Below are 17,562 nucleotides of genomic sequence, written 5' to 3'. Positions count from 1 at the left end.
CTCGCTTTCAGTGACCCTCTGTCAGGATGAGCGAGCCATGAGCCAAGAGCTTTGCCTGTTGTGACGTGACACGCGCGCGCCTTGACGCATTGAAAGCTCAAAGGTGAGGAGGATGCGAGGATGCCGTTCAGTGTGGACGAGATGAGCGGCTTCCAGGCTCAGGCAGTGCACTATCATCACCAGCAGCCCGCCAGCGATTTCCTCACCGTCGGACCGTCCGAATCGCCCAGGCGATCCGTCGAAGTGGGCACAGAGTCAACGTACGAATGGGCACTCAAGATCGCTTGCCTCGTCCACGTCCTGCAGGCCGCTGCAGATCTGGCCAAGCAGCGTGACGATGCAGCCGCTATCGCTGCCCTCAATGCCCGTCCCGGTCTCTCGGCTGAGAAACCGCTCAAGTCGGCAAGACCGCACAGTACGGGCTCACGGACAGATCTCAACAAGTCGAGGTCGAGCGTCATTGAGGGGAACCCGAGCTGGGCCAACACATTCGCCAGCCTGGGAGACATCTTTGGCTCCTCCAAATCTGCTCTCTCGGCCTCGCAAGCTCGTCCTGTCCAGTTTCCAAAGGAACTCATCAAAGCGCTCGAGAAGAAGATAGAAGCTATCGCAAAGGGTCAAGATAGAACCTATACCGACCTGTCACTCGTCAGTCTTGGTCCTGTTCTTGCTTGCTTGTGCTTGCGCTGAGCAAAGGGGAGCAGCGCGCGACCGTCGGCGCTTTCTTTGGACCTTACGGACGGCCAGCCTTTCAGAAGACACTCAAAGAGAACAGAAAGGTCGAAGAGATCATCCTCCAATTCGTCACTACTGCTCAAGGCGTACTGCGCAAACAAGCAACTCGTGAGGGAGGTGGAGACGAATGGAAAGACCAACTCATGATACAAACGGCTACCTTTGTCAGGATCATCCAAGACGTGCTCAAGACGATCAAGTCCTCATCAACCGAACTGCTCGCTAGAATGGAGACCTACGTCTCAAAGATGGTACCCAAACCTGCTCCCGCCACGCGCGTCTCAGTCGACGGATCGGGCCACCTTACCGTTTCTGCCTCTCGCCAATCCGGCAGCACGAGTTCGCCCACTTCTACTCGCGCACCCTCGCCCTCTTCCAGCCTGAGCCAGCAACTCTCTTCGACAGGCTCAGAAGACCTGCATCAACAACGGCTCGTCAGGCAAGTCGGTCGCTTGTTCCGCATACCGCCGGACAAGCTGCGGCAAGACGTCGATATGCTCAGACCCGTCATCACGCAAGAATCCATCTGCAAAGACCTCAGAGCGGTCATTGCGCAGGTCCATCTAGGTGCTCACTTTCCCTACTGCGAGGAAGACTTTCAAGATCCGGATGCGTTCGAACACTGGCGGCGGAAGGAACTCGATGAACTGAGTACCCTCCTAGAATCGATGCAGGTCGCTCCCTCTAGCCCCCAGACGGTCAAGCGACCGACACTCGCCGGACGTACTTCCTCTCTCTCCGGTCGGCTTTCGCTCACCCATCTTGGCAAAGAGAGCGAACAAGACGCCGAAGAAGCGAGAAAGACACATCGCATCTCGGCAGGCGACCTCCGAGAGGAAGCGACGCACTCCTATACGTTCATTCCCACCGATACTGAGTTCCACTACCAGCACCTTCTTGAGACTTGTCTGAATCACGACATCGAAGCAACGCACGATCTCTCACCCGATGATCAAATCTCCCTGCGCATACTGTCCAAGGACAGTCAAGATCTGTTGGAGGAGTCGGCCATATGGTGGAGAATCATGTCATCCCACTGTGCCGTCGCTTTCCTGGACGAGATCTGCCGACGTTTCGCTTCTTTCGAGATTCCACTCATCCAGTGTGTAGGCGAGGCGGTATCTCAGGTAGACGCGATCACAGCAGAGTGGCCACAGAGCCGGTGGGCCAAAGCAGATGTCAGTCTTGCCTCGTCGCAGCTAGCGTACGCTCATCTCGGAGCACACAGAGTCTGTCGCTGGCCCACGTGCTGTCCGAGCTTTTCGACACTATACTACGGAGGCTTTGTGACAGTCTGAGGCTACCGGAAGCAAGTACGGATCTTGATGTCATTCAGACTGTCGAATTGCTCGCTGGCATTACTGTCTTGCCGGCGTTCGCAGAAGGCGTTGACGATCTCGATATTCGGCTGCCCGAATTTGAGGAGGCAGTGCGGGACATAGCCGCACGTACGTACGAAGATCAACGCGCTCAGATGCCTCGGTTGCAGAACGCTACGCTTGTCGAGGTCTTTCTACGGCTTTTCGATTGGGTCAGATCGTCGGCTGCGATAGTCGACAAACGCTTTCCGTCTGCCCTGCTAGGTAGCACAGATGTAGCAGCTACTTATATCGATACGCTCGCGACCTCTTTTGGCGCAACGTTACATCAGTATGCTAGTGCGCTATCAGAGTTGCCAGACGCCTCGCAAGAGGATGCAGATCGATATGACAGCGAGTTACGTGCGCTGTACGATGGTTGCCTCGAGCTACGGCAGATGCACCGTGCCTTCAATCCTTCCACACAGCTCGAAATTGACTTTGCGGGCTGCTTTGCGCCTTTTGTCCGACGATGGCTCGAAAAGACGGATCGAAAGACGATCAGCTGGGTACAATCGGCCATCAGTGTCGACCTCTTCACCGCTGTCGGTGAAGATCGTCGTAGCTCCTCGGTTGTCGATCTCATCGAGTCTTGCAAGTCTGCGGCGGACTATCTCGTCCGGCTCAAGTGGCCAGTAGAAGAGGAGTATGCCTTATTCCTAACGCGGCTAACCCAGACCATCTCCAAAGCTGTCGAACAATACTGCAACAAACTCGAAGAACTCTTCATGGAGGATCTCTTCCCGGAAGAAAGCCTGACGACGCCGTCTGAGAACCACGCTTCGACCGCTGCTTGGCTCATTAAAGCCAGAGAGCACCTGCAAGGAGACAAGCGAGCAGTACCCTTCCACTTCCAGCCTCGATCCTGCGTCATACTGAACAATATCGAAGCTGCACGAGGACTGCTGGACACGCTCTACACGACACTAGATGCAGATCGATTGGTCAGCTTACTGGAGCGAACACAGCCGACACAAGTCGTAAGACCTGCTCACACTTCCTACTTATTCTCGGTCAAAGTCGTCCTTGCCGAAGGTCTGGTCGCCGTCAACGAAGCCGCCAAAATCAACCCCTTTCTCTGTCTGAGCGATCGGCACGGCAATAGGCTGGCCAAGACACGTACGCTCTACGATACTGCCAATCCTCGCTGGGGCGAAACTGTCGATCTATCGATCGAAGGCGATCTCTGGGTGGCCGCTACCGTCTACGATAGAGCTCTTGTTGATGACCACGACCAGATAGGTCGCGCTTATCTCCACCTCGATCCAGACAAATTTGGCGACTTCCTTGCCCACGATCTCTGGCTACCGCTTGACACTCATGGCCGCGCACTCCTGCGTGTCAACATGGAGGGCGAAAAAGACGACATACGCTTCTACTTTGGCCGCGCGTTCCGTTCACTCAAGCGTGCAGAGAACGATATGGTGCGCATCATCGTCGACAAGATGTCGCCTTTCATTAGGCAGTTGCTCTCTCGTCAAGGTCTCAGGACATTAGTAAGGAAAGGCTACAATTTCTCGGACCTCAAGCTGGATCAGATCAAGCTGCCGGAAAATATCAAGCTGGAAAACATCAAGCTCGACAAGGTTACTGCCTTCTTCAAGTCCAATGGCCAGGCCAAGCTTTCGGAGATCCCGCCCGTCGAGATTGAGCGAGCTGCGGCTGCTCAAAATGATCTGTCGCAGTCACAAGCTGGTCGCAAGCGTCCTGCAGTTCTGACAGACAAGGAGATCGAAGACGTCATTGAGCCGCTCTTCGAATACTTTGACGAGAGCCTCGCTGTTCTCAAGGAAAATCTCAGCGACACAGGTGCGCTTTGGTCCACCATAGAGAAATGTAGCTGATTGACACGAGCAGCTTGTCATCTCGTCATGGTGAAGCTGTGGAAGGAGATCCTCAACATTATCGAAAGTCTGCTCGTGCCGCCCTTGTCAGACCAGCTCTCCGAGATGAAGCAGCTGTCTGACAAAGAGGTCTACATTGTCGTCAAATGGCTGAAAGGTCTCGCCAACTTCTTGTATGGCGAAGGTGAAGGCGTCCCGCTCGAGGACTTGCACAATGCGCGGTATCAGCACATTATCAGCCTTCCGATGTACTACGAACAAGACACCGACACGCTCATGGAGCAATGCAATCGTGCAGTCAACCAGCGTCTTGCTCAACCCAGTCTAGCCAGAGGTTTGACTCGCTCCAAATCGGTCCTTCAGCAGCGTAATCTAGGTACGATCAGGCAGAGGAAGCAAGAGAAGCGTAAGGATCACGACGCAGAAGACAACGCGGACATGCTATTACGCATACTTCGTATGCGGACTCAGCCCGGCGTGGCAGAATTTCTCGCCCGTCAATTCGAGACAATCAACTTTGTCAAAACGCAACAGCAGCAGCAGGTCAGTCAACGCATCAGTCGACCTTCTGCTCGGCCCAAGAGTAGCTTCACCGGCCTCACTGGCAGGGGCCGTACCAATAGGCTTACTCGACCTTTCAATGTCGAGACTGCACACCCTAGTCTCAATACGCTCGAGGAGGCACCCTCTTCGCCGTACTCGTGATCGGCACAAAGAAGTAGATATTGCAAAATGCGCTGTTGTACGACAAGTGTTGTTGTACTGCATGTCCATCAGTCTGTGTCATATCGCTACAGTGGGCGTGTTGGGTGCTGGCGTTGCGGGACTTGTAGTGCCGTTTGCACCATCTGGTCGCTTACGCTTGAGCGGTGCATTGCCTTTTGCAGGTCCGAATCCTAATCTCTTGAGTGTGCTCAGTGGAAACTTGGTCCGACACGTCAAGCAAGACGGTCTTGGCGTGCAGAAGACTGGTGCCGGGATGTCAGTATGCACAAAAGGATCTGAGAAGAGGACGTACTGCTCAGGCAGACCGAGCAAACAAAGCCAATATCGACAATCCTTTGGTGACAGAAGCAGGCAGCTCGTAGGTCTACAGCGTCTTGGCTCGGCAGATTGAGCAGCTTGCGTGAGGTCACGCCCGGCAGAAAAGTCATCTGCGCGAGCATAAGGAGGAGCAAGGGCAGATATGCGACGTGCCCACCATGAGATACTGCAGTAGTCCCGCACGCTTCTCTAGCTTGTAGTATATCCCGCTAGACAGGTAGGCGGCTTGTTGTAGAAAGACAGCATCATCGCCGTAGATCTTGCAAACGTCTATCGGCACATTCTATGGAAACACATCCGTCACGGGAGCCATCTCACGCTTGTCTGACTCACTGCTTTTTGAGCCGAGAAGATACAGTTCATGAGAGGAATATACTGGCTCGACGAGTCGTGGCTGACGCTGAGGAGAAGAACGCGCGGCTTGATGGTATGCTTCGTCTCCTCTCTCGAGATGCGATTGATGTGACAAAGCGTTCTTGCGAGCGCGCTCACGATGGCCGGTGGAGCTGCATCCTAATGTCAGCTTCCTTGCGTGTCAGCTCTACAGACCACGCGGACCGTCTGTATCTGGCTCGAGCTCGCGCATCATCTGACCTACGGCCTTGCTGACTTGGGTGTCGACCTGCCTGAAGCGGGGGAAGGTACTCGCGTATCTCTCATTGGTCTCGCTTGCGTGATCTGCGCTAGACTCTCCTTGATCATCGAACGAAGAGTAGATCATCTCGCTGCACCAATCTTGAGCACTGCGCCGACGCTCGTCGAGTGTGCCCTACCTATGGCCTGGACCTGCGCCGTAGACGAGGAGCTCGTTCTGATCGCGCAGAGCGAGGTGTGCATTGAGAAAGACGAGGAGAGTCTCTAGTGCTTCTGAGAGTGACAGCCTATCGCCAGACTCGGACGACTGTGCGGATTCGTGCCAAGCCAAGACGTTGGTGTCGATCTGCGCATCTGTCAGCAAAGGGCGGTACCAGCCGCTAGATAGCACACGATGATACATAAGAGGTCATGTATCCGATCAGCGGCGACCATGTCAGACGACGCTGGCTGCAATAGCAAGCTTGTCGGGGTCAATTTGGGGCTTCGGAGCTTCAAGCTTCAATTTGAGTCTCGAGCAGTGACGCGACTAATAAAACGTGCAGCAGCAAACGTATGGAGCAGTCGGGAGCTAAGACCGAGCGCAATGCAATGCATGATGTGTCAATCATGGCTAGCCAGCTGTCAGCCTGCCCCTGCCGCAGTACGCCTCGGGCCCTGCGACAGGAAGGAGCTCTCCAGACCGCCGCCGCTACTTCGTGCACGTCAAAGGACAATCTCCCCTAGTATCCACGCAACAGGCTCTGCGTATCTGCATTAACACACCTCGCCCAAGGGGGCGATGCCTGTGCACAAACACACGCACATCTCGATGCAGCACGCGGGATAATCTCATATGCTTCGATCGTCGTCCTCGGGCAGACAGCGCTCAAAGAGCTTTCTCGGCCTCGACGCGTGGGACTAGCGAGCGCCATGAACAGCAAGCTCAACTTCCTCGAGCAGTCCTCTCTCGACCGAATCTCAAGAAACGCGCGGATCAGCTGTCTCCTCAACTTGCTCTCCCAGCTCTCTTCATCTGCGCACCGGCTATCGCAGCACCCCCATGGTCGGCTCAGGACACCCGCCAATCTGGCCCACGCCTAAACGGTACGCCATCCTCACGCCATCCTGACGAGCAATGCTCACACAAGGTCATTGCCCGCAGCGAAGTCACCCGGATAGTTCTCGGCTCGGACGAAGTCCATCGCCCGCAGGGCTTCGGCACAGCGAACAACCTCCCCTCACCAGCCACCATCGTTCGACCGGCTTCGACCCCGCCGCAGCTCGACAGAACCAAAGTGATGTACGGACTCGACAAAGCGATCTTCGAGAATCTTCAAAAGCGCCTTCAAGCCTCTCAGCACACGGCTACCTCGTTGATGGATCTCATCAACGACAGGTGAGCTCATGCCATTTTGCGCGTCATCGTGGCTGATAGATCTCTTCGTGGTTGTAGCAAAGAACTTAAGATATTCGTTCCTTCAGCCCTCACCCTGGAGCGCACGGCGCAGGCCTGTGCCACCGCAGACACGCCATTCTTACGCCGTGCGCTCAAGACGCTGTCGAGAGTAGATCTGGAGGACTTACTCCTCCAGATGGATCTCGCACTCCGACAGCGTGATACGGGTGAGTCTCCTCGACCGTTGATTTGCGACGTTGCTCATTGTCTCCTTCAGAATGCGAGCAGGCTTCCAGAATTGCGCGAGCGGCGCTAGCGACGAACGGCAGAAGCACCGTCAGCGCGGCCGACGACTGCCAGAACAAGAGCGAAAAGAGCACCGATTCGTCACAAGAGTCGGCCAAGTGCTCACCATCATTCACACATTTCGTCTCGATAGCTACATCGACACTGGGCGCCAGCCGGCATCCCCACCTCCTGCAGATGCTGGCTGCAATCTCAAATTCTGCTTCAGGATGCCCTCTGGACACGGTCTCAAAGGCCGTATCAGTCAATCCCACGACGATCTCTCCCACCGAGAAGGAGATCATCATTGAACAGCACTCCGCTGGCAATAATGCGATCATGCAGGCAGCGAGCCTGGTTCGCACACAAAGCATGTACGAGATTCTCGTCGCGACTTACGCCTTGGCGAAGGACAACATGATTTCTGCCGCTACAGTCTTGCGGACAGTACAGCTCGATGGGACGAGCGTCTATTCTGCCGTTGTTCATATGACGGCAGGTACCAATACCTCCGTCGGCTTATGTCTGGCCCTGAAGACGGCTTTCGATCTGGCAGACAATCCTAGCACGTTCGCGATGCAGCATTCAGTGACGCTGCTTGTCCCGGATCAGCAGATTGTACAGCTTCTCGAATCAGCCCGCTGGCATAAGGTTCCGATCGAAAGCAGAAGACAGTACTCGGTCTGCCAAGTCTCGCCAGCCGACGCTTCTTCGATCATGCAGCTGGCAAAAGCAATGGCATACCAAGCCACAGCGAAGCCCTCGCGTGGACTGTGTACGAGGTCGTCGGCAGAGGCGAAGGCTCGCACCCAGAAAGCCTCAGAATCCGAATAGGCAAGACTGTAGTTCGAGGCATCTTACGTACTTCGACGTTAACGAGACAGCAAGCAAAGCCTAGATGTTGGATATTTCTGACAGATCGAGTCCAGCTATCTGAGTCGAATGTGACGGTCTTATGAGCCAAACGCTGACCATGATGCGCGTGTTGATGAATTGAATGGCAGATGACCGGCCGGCCGGTCCGGATATCCGCAAAATGCTCGCAACTCATTCCTCAAAGGCTTCATCGACCGGCCCGGCGTCCGCCAAATCACAGCGGAGCTGATTGATAAGCACGCTTGCTCGATCCACTTGGGCTTACGCTTTCATCTCATTTCGTATGATCACTCAAGCAATCGCAAAAGACTAGGCAGGAAACGAAGGAATAGCGCGAGGACGAGAAGGCTTCCAAAGCAGCGATAGTCGCGCTAGCCACTGCAGTATCGGACCGCGAGTCGGATGCTCTCGCTTTGCTACATCAGAAGCGACCGAGCCTCGAGTATGCTTCCGTCAAGCATACGATCCTTGCGAGCGATCTCCAATCTCTTGTCTCAAGTTCGGTTCAGGCGATTCGTGTCACAGCTTGTTGGCCCAGTCACTGTCGCTCTCCGCGCCGTAGAGCGTGTGCCTTTGCCTCGTCCTACCGTGCCAATGGTGTCAGATGACCGTGGCGGCGAGCCCAAATGCCGTCCTAGTACGTGCATTGACCGCGGTAGCGACGTCTCACCGCTTTGCACATGCTCAGGAAGCACAAATTCGCTTGATGACGGCGTACACTCCAGAATTATTCGACTCGCGGGCAGCGTCGCAATCTCAGCAGCGTCCGCTGCCGCCATTCCGATTGGCTCAGAGAAGAGGCCAGTATGCTCCTGCCAGCTCAGATGACAAGGGCGCGGTTGCCTCCTACGAAGGCTATTGCAAAGGCTGCGTTTGGCCTTTCTTGCACTATCGGGCGCTCGTGAACAACGGGGAGAAAGAGGATGGAGCAAGAACCTGGCCAGCTTTCTATGCCGCCAATTTCGCTTTCGCCGATCGGCTGACCGAAGTGTACAGGTCTGGCGATCTGATCTACATCGACAACTGCCACCTCATGTTCTTGCCCCGCTAACGCTGTCCCGACAGCTGCATCAGCATCTTCGCTCATTCACATCTACCTGCCAGACATACTCGCATGCTCTCTGCTCGTAAGCGCATACCTGCGTTCTTGTCATGGGCACGAACCTGCCAAGAGCGACGTCGAACAATGCTATCTTCTGCGCAATCGACTATCGCCCATTATTATCGACGCAGAGCGAATCGAATACGGCGTCGACCTCTGTGTTCGAGCGCTATGCGCTCGCTTCATGCAGCCGAATGCAATCGGCCCTGACCAGGCAAGCTCGATCCCACGAAGAGGGTCATATTTGAGCTCCGAGCGTGCAAGTGGCTCTTGCAAGGTTTATCCTGACCGATCGGACAAGTCGTTATGTTCCAAGCAACATCGCCTGCCGCCAACGACATGGGCGATCAATCGATGCGACGTAGAGCAGCCTACACTGGCAGCCACTACACCACCATCATCAGTCATGATAACGCGAACGATACTCTGCCTCAATGACTGCGGCCAACGTCTGCTTGATCATCACCATTCGTCATGTTACGAGGACCATCGGCGTGTCGTTCAACCCATTTCAAGCCGAGCTAAGAAGGCCGCTCAGCTTGTCCGAGTCATTGGCCTGACGAATCTGATAAGACGGGGGCACTCTCTTCGACCTCGCTAGGCACAACGCTGACTGCACTGGGCGCTTCCGGCTTGACCGAGACGCGTATCGGTTCAGTATTGCAAAGTGCCGCACTCATCGATGATGTGATAGCTCTGATATTACTCCAACTTGTCCTCGCCTTGCCTCCATCTGTGTCTGGCTATGGACACGAGCATGACAACAATCTGACTGAGATCATCTTGCGACCTCCCGGCGTCTCTGTCGGCATGCTCTTGTGCAGCTACACGATCACGAGATGGCCACTGGCCTGGCTAGCGCGACGAGCGGAAGCCAAAGCCAGACTTCAATCAGATCACTCGATCAGACGCACAAAGCTGGTTCTGATGCTTGCTAGGCGTTGGCCTCAGTGCGGCAGCTCACGCAGGAACGACGCTCCTCCTAGGCGCCTTCTTTGCCGGCCTCGCCTTGAGCTACCTCGACATACGACCTCACATGAGGACGACGAGATCCTTTGCAGCAACATCTGAAGAGCTTGTCTCGCAAGTGCAATCGTATCTCTGGCTGCCGCTCTTCTTTGCCAGCATCGGCTTTGCGATCCCGGTCAGGGAGATATTCAGTGGCGAAATCGTCTTGAACGGCGTGCTATACGCTTCAGTATGCTGCATTGATAAAGCTATCGTGGGCATCTGGGTCGTCATCTCACATGCAAGAAGAGCACTTTCGGTGCGGCATCTTCGAGAGCGCGACGATGCAAAGCGGCGACAGATCAGAGACACATCTTATTCCCATGGCTCGCCAGCACAAGCCGTCAGAGAAGCTCCCACTGTCGACGAGGCAAAAGCGAACGGTGCAACAGGCGAAGCATCAGCGTCCAACAACACCGATCAAGCATCGCCGGGGGTTACGCCGTCGAGTTCCAAAGAGATGAGCTTCTGGCTTCCGACGGCATTGCTGGCCAGTGCAATGATTGCGCGAGGCGAAAGTGGGGCTACTCATCGCCCAAGTAGCGCTTCAAGCGGGTGCTATCGAGTACTCACTTTTTCTCATAATCAGCTGATCCATACTGCTCAACACACTACTGCGGTCTATCCTCGTGGGTGCACTTTCACGTCGTGCTCACGGAATGCCACGCGAGTGCTCATAATCCGCAACTACTGCAAGCAAGCAAACGTAGCCTTTGAAAAGTGAATGCATGTGACGACGGCATGAAACGATTCTCGCTGTAGTCATACGAAGCAGACCGTGATTAATGTCGCCCTTCCGAGTCTTTCTGCGTCTCTGTTGAGCCATCGAGTGATCACGCTGGCGCAAGGTCCTCGCCGGTGATCGCAGGAACTGATGACCAGGACGGAGCTTAAGAAAAGAATAGCGAGCTGTCATAGACAGGTCTGTGCATTCGCAAAACTCGCACTCACGTCGAGCTTGCTCGGCGCAGTCCTGCTACAGCCGTCAGCTCTCGCTGATCTTTCTCGGCATCACATCGGAGTTGAGAATAAAAAATTTGCGTGAAGAAATTCGCGCGGCGTTAGCAGCCAGCCGGCCGGAGCGGCGCGTGTAAGCATGCTGACCAGCGCCGCTGACTCCGCCTTGGCTCGCCTCGACATACAAAACCGAGTGGAACTCCCGGATTGCAGGCAGAAATGGTCTTGGGTTTCAATAACCACCACAAGGGCCAGTCCACACCTTCATCCCCGAGTACTGCATCGAGTATCACCAATGGCAAATCACACGGGTCTCATACCTCCTTGGAGCACCCAACAAGCAAGATGTCGGGCAAGCAGCCTTGGTACCTGCCTATCGAACATCCAGCACCGTCTAGCTCGCTTCCGCCAGCCCGCGCCCCTCTGACGAAGACGGAACAAAGCACCTACGACTCGCTCTTGGCTTATCTATCGGCACCAGATCTCGTCTTGCCACGTACGCTAAAAGGTCTCAAGGACTTGACGCGAGCGCAACGTCGAGCTTCGGGTCTCAATCAGCTCGACAACAACGCCAGGCCAGCCATCACGCGTGGCGACTCTTACCAGAGCTACGCGAGCTCGATGCGGACGAGTGACTCCTTGGCGGCACTGACTGACAAGGAGAAGTGCTACCTCTCCAAGGAATCGCTCGAGCGTATATGCCGATCCGTCAGATGGGACCTCAACAAGGCTACCGCTCGCGCCGAGGAGACGATTGTCTGGCGACGCGAATATGGCGTGGAGGAACTGTCAGACAAGGAGATAGAAGAGGAGGCGCTGACGGGCAAGGAGCTGCTGCTCGGCTACGATATCCACTCCAGACCCGTACTGTATATGTATCCGGGTCGTCAAAACGCGAGTCATCCGAATTGGGGTTGCCATACAGTATGCTGACACGATGTTTTAGACAAAGACAGGCCCGCGACAGATCAAATTCGTCGTCTGGTGTCTCGAACGCGCTGTCGACCTCATGCCACCCGGTGTGGACTCACTGTGTCTTGTGCGTACCACGTCCTCCTCGTATCTGTCGCGCTGACATTCTGCATAGAATATTGACTTTGGGAGCGGACATGGTGGCGGGCAACCCACTTCGCTGGGACAAGCTCGCGAAGTCCTCAATATCCTGCAGAACTACTACTGCGAGCGCCTCGGTCGAGCGTGCTGTGTGCGCGTCCCGCTCGTCTTCTGGGGCTTCTACAAGGCAAGCACGTCGCATCTCTCTCGACAGGTGGGCTAACCGGATAAAACAGCTCGTCGGGCCTTTCATCGATCCCATGACCAAAGACAAGATCAGGTTCAATCCCAAAACGACCGATCTGATACCAGCCGAGCAGCTTGATAAGTCAACTTTCGGAGGCGCGCTCGATTTTCAATATGTACGTTTTGGCCATGATCTTTCGTAGGCATTGCTGACAATACTCTTCAGAACCACGACACTTATTTCCCGGCACTGGTCAAGCTGGCGGCAGAGAGACGACAGGCACAGTATGATCGCTGGCGAGAATACGGCGATGGCAAGCCAGGCTTGTCCGAGTGGATCATCAAGGGTGGCGAAGAGGCACACGGACCAGAAGCTGGCCATCAACACCGACGGGCATCGAAGGACCAGGGTCACGCAGTTCAGGGCGACAGTCCAGTAGATGCATCACCTTCAGCAAGCTTGCGAAGGGAGCATGCCGCGGGCGGTCTTGCCTCTGCAGAATCGAGCGCACCTTCATCTCGCACGCACAGTCAAGCAAATTCGCCAATGTCAGACAAGAAGCATTTTTTCGCATCTGCCGATATGCACGGCACGGACAATCTCTCTAGCAGATTGACGGAATTGCGAGCGGTTTAATAAGATCAAGAATGGGATCAGTCAAGTTCGTAGCACTATTGTAACATATGCAAGAGAGATTTCACAACATGATCAGGCGGAGATGAGGGTAGCTTTGGTCGTCTTTGCTCGCTTGTTAGCTTTCTTGAGCACAGGCTCCTCCGATGCCGGTGCGGCGCGCTTGCGCTTGGACGCCGCATAGCCCTCAAAGTCGTATTCTATTCCCTGCTGAGTCAGCTTGGCTCTTTTTTTGGCTTCTCTTGACAACAGTCGCTGGGCAATCTTGGCCTTCTTCGCTTCATCCTTGGGCTGCAAGCCCTTCAGCAGGAGGAAATGTCAATCGCGAATGACTGACCGCATTGTGCGCAGTGCGAGCAGCAAAGCCAGGCGAGATGAGACCAGACTTTTTGTTCGCTCCTATCCAGAGTCGAGGGTGCACTTCTGCGGGCGGTACGACCTTGCATTGAAGCAGATGACCGGCGAGCAAATAGTTATTCATCGTTTCTGCGACAATCTCCGCTACAGATTCGTGCGCGAATTCAATGTAGCCATAGTGCTTTGAGCCGCCCGTCTGCATGCCGTACATGAGCCTTTGTATCTGTGACATGTGAGCTAGACTGACCTTGGTAGAGCGAGCGAGTCGCAAACGCGTTACTTCGCCGAATTGACCAAAGTAGGACCGCATCTCCTTCTCTGCAAAAGCACGAGGCAGACGTCCGAGATAGATGACACCTGGCTTCTGGTTGGGATCCTTCTTTGCCTTGTCGAGTCGTTGTCTGACTGCTTCGTCGCTCTTGTTGAGTTTAGGCATCGAGTCTGCCAGACCTTGGGAGAGCTCCGATTTGGCTTTGCGTATCGCCTCATCATCAGCTTGTCTGTCATCATCTGAGCTGTCTTCATCATCTGAAGTCGGCAGGCCTAGTGCTACGAAATCGTTGGGATCCTTTGCAGACTCTTTTGCAGGCGCAGTGTCGAATGTAACAGTTGGCGCTTCTGCCGAGACTGAGCTGCTCACGACCGCCTTGCCTTTGCCCTTCTTGATCGACGCAGGCCTATCTACACCGTCCTCCGCCAGCGCAGCAAGGACACTCTGCTTGACTTTTGGCTTTTTCAATATCGACTTTGGCTCGACGACAGGCTCTTCTGCCGACTTGACATGCTTGCCCTTTGTCTTGCTCGTCTTTTGCACATTCTTGCGCTTTTCCAAGGCTGTCCGTAGACCCATGACGACAAGCAAGGTCGAGGCTCTCGTGAACGAAATTTGAGCGTTTTGCGCGCCGCGCGTGATCGTCCGCGTCAGAGCCGAGAGAAGCAGTCCTCACGCGCAGAGGTGCTCAGCATGGTTGCAATGTTACACTAGTGTTCCAGAATCGTGAGACTGCCGCTGACTAGCTTGTTCTCCAAGACTGCCGTGCCAAGACGATGAGCATAGTCTGCGAACATAGTGATCAAAACGTACTCGTTCCATCCGGCAGATCAATCTTGGCGTCTGTGACGAGGATGACGACGCCTCGCAAGACGACATTGCGGCCAAAGGTAACGTCGCCGGAGACCGTCAGATGATCGAGCTCGAGCATGGACGGTATGCTCTTGAAGCGCTTCTGGTATTGGCTCACCTTCTTGAAGTGATCGCCGAGTTTCACGATAGGCGTGGTGAGGAACCTGATGCAAGAGATCAGACGAGTGTGAGCGGGCACATCGGCCGGACTCACATCCTTGCAGGATTCATGACGAGCTGACCATGCTCGAGCTGGTACAGGTCCGAAGTGATGAGGAGCAAGTCCGAACAAGACTTGACTGGCAGGAAGCGCGATCGAGGCACGTTGATGCCGTGTGCATTCTTGAAGTGCTTGATGGCAGCACCGACGGCCGTCTCCAGCTGGATGACAGCCTCGCCGTTGTCGGCTACTTTGTTGTTGACGATGATCTCGAGATCGGTGCCTTCGGTTTCCATGACACGCTTGATCGCTCGCAGGTCCATCCAGAGCGAGTTGGTGTTGAAGATCTGGAACTTGCGAACCGACTTGAAATCCTCAATGTGATCCGATGGGACTTGCGCCACTTCCAAAAGCCGAATGCTGCCTTCATAATCGATCAGCGTACCACCCTTGACGTCTGCCTTTGTCTTGTCTGTGACCTCCATGATGAACTCTGATTGGGATTCCATCATGTGCTGCAGGATGTTTAGGTCGGTAACGGCGCCGAGATTGTCCGAGTTGGAGACAAAGATGTACTCTTTGCCCTGCTCGAGCAGCTTGTCCAGCAAGCCAGAGTTGCTCAGGGCATCGAAGAGATCTCCGTGACCGGGTGGGTACCATCCTGCCTTGTCGGTTGCACTGCGTGGTACGGGCAGGAGCGTCTCCTTGTTGACGCGGGGGTAGCGTGATTGATTGAAGGTCATGATTTCAATGTTGTGATTGGCGTACTTCTGCTCGCTCAGAGATCTGTCAGTCTAGCGAAGTCGATGACAAAAGTCAGCATGCCTGAATGACGCGATTGGTGTCGTCGTCCGTGTTGAAAGAGTTCATGAGGATGAGGGGCACATTGACATCGTAAGCAGAATTGAGATGCTAATGCAGAATGTCGAGATCAGTTTGCGACTTCTCGAAGCGGCCAAGCATGGGGCATACCTCGATTTGGCGCACGCTAAGGTCGAGGAAAGTCATTCCGTCTCTGACCTCGATAACAGACTTTGGACCGACGCAGCCCATTGTGGTTCCCAGACCACCGTTGAGCTTGAGTACGGCCAGCTTGTTGAGGATGGAACTATCTTTGGCATCCTTGAGTGATTTGTAGGCTACGACTTGCTCTGGCGCGGGCGGCTTGACGCGATCCCATTGGAGCTTCTGACCTTTTGCCTTTTCGGACAGGTAGCGGTTGAAGAGCAGGAAGAAGGAATGCATCTCTGACTCGAAGGCCTGCCAGCATAGATCACATTAGCATGCCACAAGCCGGCTAACGCGCGAGGAACTGGCTCTTTTGACCTGTGGGTCATCGATCTTCTGCACAAGCGCGTTGAGCTCATTGCGCATGGCCTTTGCAGCAACGCCCGTGGTGGCAGACTTGAAATCCTGCGTGTCCACCCATCCAAAGTGAGCAAACCCATCACAACGTGCTCGCGAGCTCTTTGGCGCGCGACAGGTCTGCCACGTACAATGTGTGAGGCGATTCTGTTCTTCGATCGTGTACGGTTCTTGTCGTCGGCATGGGCGGCTGCTGCCGTGGCGGGCGAAAGTCCGTTCTCCATGGCAAAGACGGAGGTTGGGCTGCAGGCTGCAAGCGATGTTGCCTAGTAGTGGGCTGCTATATGTGCTCAACTTGCACTCAGAGCTTGGTGTCTGCCACGCAAAGCATGATCAGTAGACGGACCACTGGATCAATGATGCAAGCCGGACACACTCTTCTTCTGCTGGCTTCGTGGTCGCCCGTCGAGTCCGCCACGCCTGCACGACCGTGAGCGTCGCGAGCGACAGTAAAGAGCACAATGCAAAGTGGCGTCTCTCGGGAGCTCTGCCAAGCTGCGTTCGTCGTTATCGTGCGCTTTTTCATTCTGCAGCACCAGGCAAAGCAAGTCACTCCACAGCTACGATGACGGGCGCACTAGACAAGGTCGGTCCACGCATCCTCTCTGACGTCTTCTCTGCTCGCGTCGATCTGCGTCTGCAGAGGAAGACGCCGACGAGTGACTGAGTGGTTGGGTAGGACGGTGAACTGATTGTGACTGTTGTGGGACAGGTCAGAGAGGCACTCTCGCCCAATCGAGTCGGTGGCAGAAGCCGCGATGTTTCTCGAGAGCGCGATCACCACGGATCTGCAGGTAAACTTGGCCAATCTGACCGCCAGTAGACGGGGCTGATCGTATCTCTCGCCAGCCGAAGAGGAAGGCAGAGGACGTGCGTTCCACGGCGGCGCAGGCGGTCACCAGCATGGCGCACTGCCCGATCGACTGATGTCCACCGGTCGAGGTGGTGCGGGCAACATGGCGCGATCAAAGTCACCGTCGGTCGAGCGCAGAGAGCGTGCCGAGGACGCCAGAGAGCAGCAGGAGCGATCCCGCTCGCGCGAGGCCCGCAAGGGTGATATCCACACCTCTGGCCGTGGCGGTGCAGGCAACATTCGCAGTCCAAGCCGCGATCCTGCCGATCGTGCTCGCGCGGCCGAAGCCGACAAGACGGAGACCGCTCACGAGGCTGACGTCAAGAAGATGTACGAGGCCGAAGCTGCTGCACACCCTCACATGCACAGTGCCGGACGAGGTGGAGCGGGTAATGTCAGTCTCGGATCTCTGGCTCTCCCGGGCCTGCGCTCATTGGTGTCGCGCGACAGATCAAATGAGAGCTTGCCCTGCCGCGACCTCCTCCTTGCAAAATCGATATCAAAGATTCCGGCGCCATAGACATATCATCCATGACTTGTAGGCTCACCTGCAGGCCTAATTATATACTTCTCGTTCTATCCAAAGTGTGAAATATGGTCGGATCTGTGACCGAGGAATGCAAACATGTCACTTAAGCTGAACTCTGCCG

At 55.1% G+C, this 17,562-nt stretch overlaps 9 protein-coding genes across 9 annotated transcripts; 6 read left to right on the top strand and 3 right to left on the bottom strand.

Moving 5' to 3' along the window:
* Positions 1–141: 141 nt before the first annotated feature.
* On the top strand, positions 142–4,642 carry L969DRAFT_42534 (uncharacterized protein; the record flags this gene model as incomplete). Its single annotated transcript, XM_014715653.1, has 4 exons — positions 142–648; positions 705–1,913; positions 1,964–3,902; positions 3,951–4,642. The coding sequence occupies 4 exons, from the start codon at positions 142–144 to the stop codon at positions 4,640–4,642; spliced, it is 4,347 nt and encodes a 1,448-aa protein (XP_014571139.1).
* On the bottom strand, positions 4,329–6,010 carry L969DRAFT_608417 (uncharacterized protein; the record flags this gene model as incomplete). Its single annotated transcript, XM_014715890.1, has 7 exons — positions 4,329–4,905; positions 4,956–5,091; positions 5,139–5,264; positions 5,315–5,487; positions 5,540–5,706; positions 5,755–5,921; positions 5,969–6,010. 7 exons carry the CDS (start codon positions 6,008–6,010, stop codon positions 4,721–4,723), a joined length of 996 nt encoding a protein of 331 aa, XP_014571376.1. The 3' UTR covers positions 4,329–4,720.
* Positions 6,011–6,617: 607 nt separating this feature from the next.
* On the top strand, positions 6,618–8,072 carry L969DRAFT_92223 (uncharacterized protein; the record flags this gene model as incomplete). The annotated part of the gene is made up of 4 exons (XM_014715889.1): positions 6,618–6,661; positions 6,720–6,953; positions 7,011–7,180; positions 7,231–8,072. 4 exons carry the CDS (start codon positions 6,618–6,620, stop codon positions 8,070–8,072), a joined length of 1,290 nt encoding a protein of 429 aa, XP_014571375.1.
* A 646-nt stretch (positions 8,073–8,718) lies between these two features.
* Positions 8,719–9,165, top strand: L969DRAFT_44485 (glycosyltransferase family 20 protein; the record flags this gene model as incomplete). The annotated part of the gene is made up of 1 exon (XM_014715888.1): positions 8,719–9,165. The coding sequence occupies one exon, from the start codon at positions 8,719–8,721 to the stop codon at positions 9,163–9,165; it is 447 nt and encodes a 148-aa protein (XP_014571374.1).
* A 357-nt stretch (positions 9,166–9,522) lies between these two features.
* On the top strand, positions 9,523–11,086 carry L969DRAFT_42303 (uncharacterized protein; the record flags this gene model as incomplete). Its single annotated transcript, XM_014715440.1, has 4 exons — positions 9,523–9,619; positions 9,743–10,156; positions 10,203–10,857; positions 10,987–11,086. The coding sequence occupies 4 exons, from the start codon at positions 9,523–9,525 to the stop codon at positions 11,084–11,086; spliced, it is 1,266 nt and encodes a 421-aa protein (XP_014570926.1).
* Positions 11,087–11,318: 232 nt separating this feature from the next.
* L969DRAFT_84683 (uncharacterized protein) lies at positions 11,319–13,125 on the top strand. Its single transcript, XM_014715887.1, has 5 exons — positions 11,319–12,075; positions 12,128–12,220; positions 12,269–12,421; positions 12,471–12,596; positions 12,647–13,125. The coding sequence occupies exons 1-5, from the start codon at positions 11,401–11,403 to the stop codon at positions 13,055–13,057; spliced, it is 1,458 nt and encodes a 485-aa protein (XP_014571373.1). The 5' UTR covers positions 11,319–11,400; the 3' UTR covers positions 13,058–13,125.
* L969DRAFT_84682 (uncharacterized protein) lies at positions 13,088–14,341 on the bottom strand. The gene is made up of 3 exons (XM_014715886.1): positions 13,659–14,341; positions 13,392–13,607; positions 13,088–13,345 (listed from the first exon to the last, which is right to left on the bottom strand). The coding sequence occupies exons 1-3, from the start codon at positions 14,259–14,261 to the stop codon at positions 13,130–13,132; spliced, it is 1,035 nt and encodes a 344-aa protein (XP_014571372.1). The 5' UTR covers positions 14,262–14,341; the 3' UTR covers positions 13,088–13,129.
* A 47-nt stretch (positions 14,342–14,388) lies between these two features.
* L969DRAFT_84680 (uncharacterized protein) lies at positions 14,389–16,634 on the bottom strand. The gene is made up of 8 exons (XM_014715885.1): positions 16,436–16,634; positions 16,191–16,374; positions 16,012–16,107; positions 15,667–15,954; positions 15,520–15,606; positions 14,749–15,464; positions 14,496–14,698; positions 14,389–14,442 (listed from the first exon to the last, which is right to left on the bottom strand). Exons 2-8 carry the CDS (start codon positions 16,281–16,283, stop codon positions 14,393–14,395), a joined length of 1,533 nt encoding a protein of 510 aa, XP_014571371.1. The 5' UTR covers positions 16,284–16,374; positions 16,436–16,634; the 3' UTR covers positions 14,389–14,392.
* Positions 16,595–17,454, top strand: L969DRAFT_42205 (uncharacterized protein; the record flags this gene model as incomplete). Its single annotated transcript, XM_014715346.1, has 4 exons — positions 16,595–16,645; positions 16,772–16,853; positions 16,909–17,310; positions 17,363–17,454. Coding segments are annotated over 4 exons (627 nt in total), but the record flags the coding sequence as incomplete, so codon positions are not given.
* Between the last annotated feature and the right edge of the window lie 108 nt (positions 17,455–17,562).

Source organism: Mixia osmundae, assembly GCF_000708205.1.
Source record: "Mixia osmundae IAM 14324 unplaced genomic scaffold scaffold_1, whole genome shotgun sequence".
In the NCBI taxonomy this organism is placed as follows: domain Eukaryota; kingdom Fungi; phylum Basidiomycota; class Mixiomycetes; order Mixiales; family Mixiaceae; genus Mixia; species Mixia osmundae.
Note: the sequence above shows the minus strand (reverse complement) of the source record. Positions and strands in the feature narration are given on the sequence as shown.

What these genes read in the sequence shown, in the direction of transcription:
- L969DRAFT_84683 (XM_014715887.1), top strand. Translation starts at nt 11,401, where the DNA reads ATGGTCTTGGGTTTCAATAACCACCACAAGGGCCAGTCCACACCTTCA. An exon ending in TGTATCCGGGTCGTCAAAAC is followed by an intron (nt 12,076 to 12,127) that starts GCGAGTCATCCG and finishes ACGATGTTTTAG; the next exon opens with ACAAAGACAGGCCCGCGACA. An exon ending in GCGCGCTCGATTTTCAATAT is followed by an intron (nt 12,597 to 12,646) that starts GTACGTTTTGGC and finishes AATACTCTTCAG; the next exon opens with AACCACGACACTTATTTCCC.
- L969DRAFT_84682 (XM_014715886.1), bottom strand. Translation starts at nt 14,261, where the DNA reads ATGGGTCTACGGACAGCCTTGGAAAAGCGCAAGAATGTGCAAAAGACG. An exon ending in GACTCGCTCGCTCTACCAAG is followed by an intron (nt 13,608 to 13,658) that starts GTCAGTCTAGCT and finishes TACGGCATGCAG; the next exon opens with ACGGGCGGCTCAAAGCACTA. An exon ending in CTCGCACTGCGCACAATGCG is followed by an intron (nt 13,346 to 13,391) that starts GTCAGTCATTCG and finishes AAGGGCTTGCAG; the next exon opens with CCCAAGGATGAAGCGAAGAA.
- L969DRAFT_84680 (XM_014715885.1), bottom strand. Translation starts at nt 16,283, where the DNA reads ATGGAGAACGGACTTTCGCCCGCCACGGCAGCAGCCGCCCATGCCGAC. An exon ending in TTAGCGTGCGCCAAATCGAG is followed by an intron (nt 15,607 to 15,666) that starts GTATGCCCCATG and finishes ATTCTGCATTAG; the next exon opens with CATCTCAATTCTGCTTACGA. An exon ending in ACACCAATCGCGTCATTCAG is followed by an intron (nt 15,465 to 15,519) that starts GCATGCTGACTT and finishes CTGAGCGAGCAG; the next exon opens with AAGTACGCCAATCACAACAT.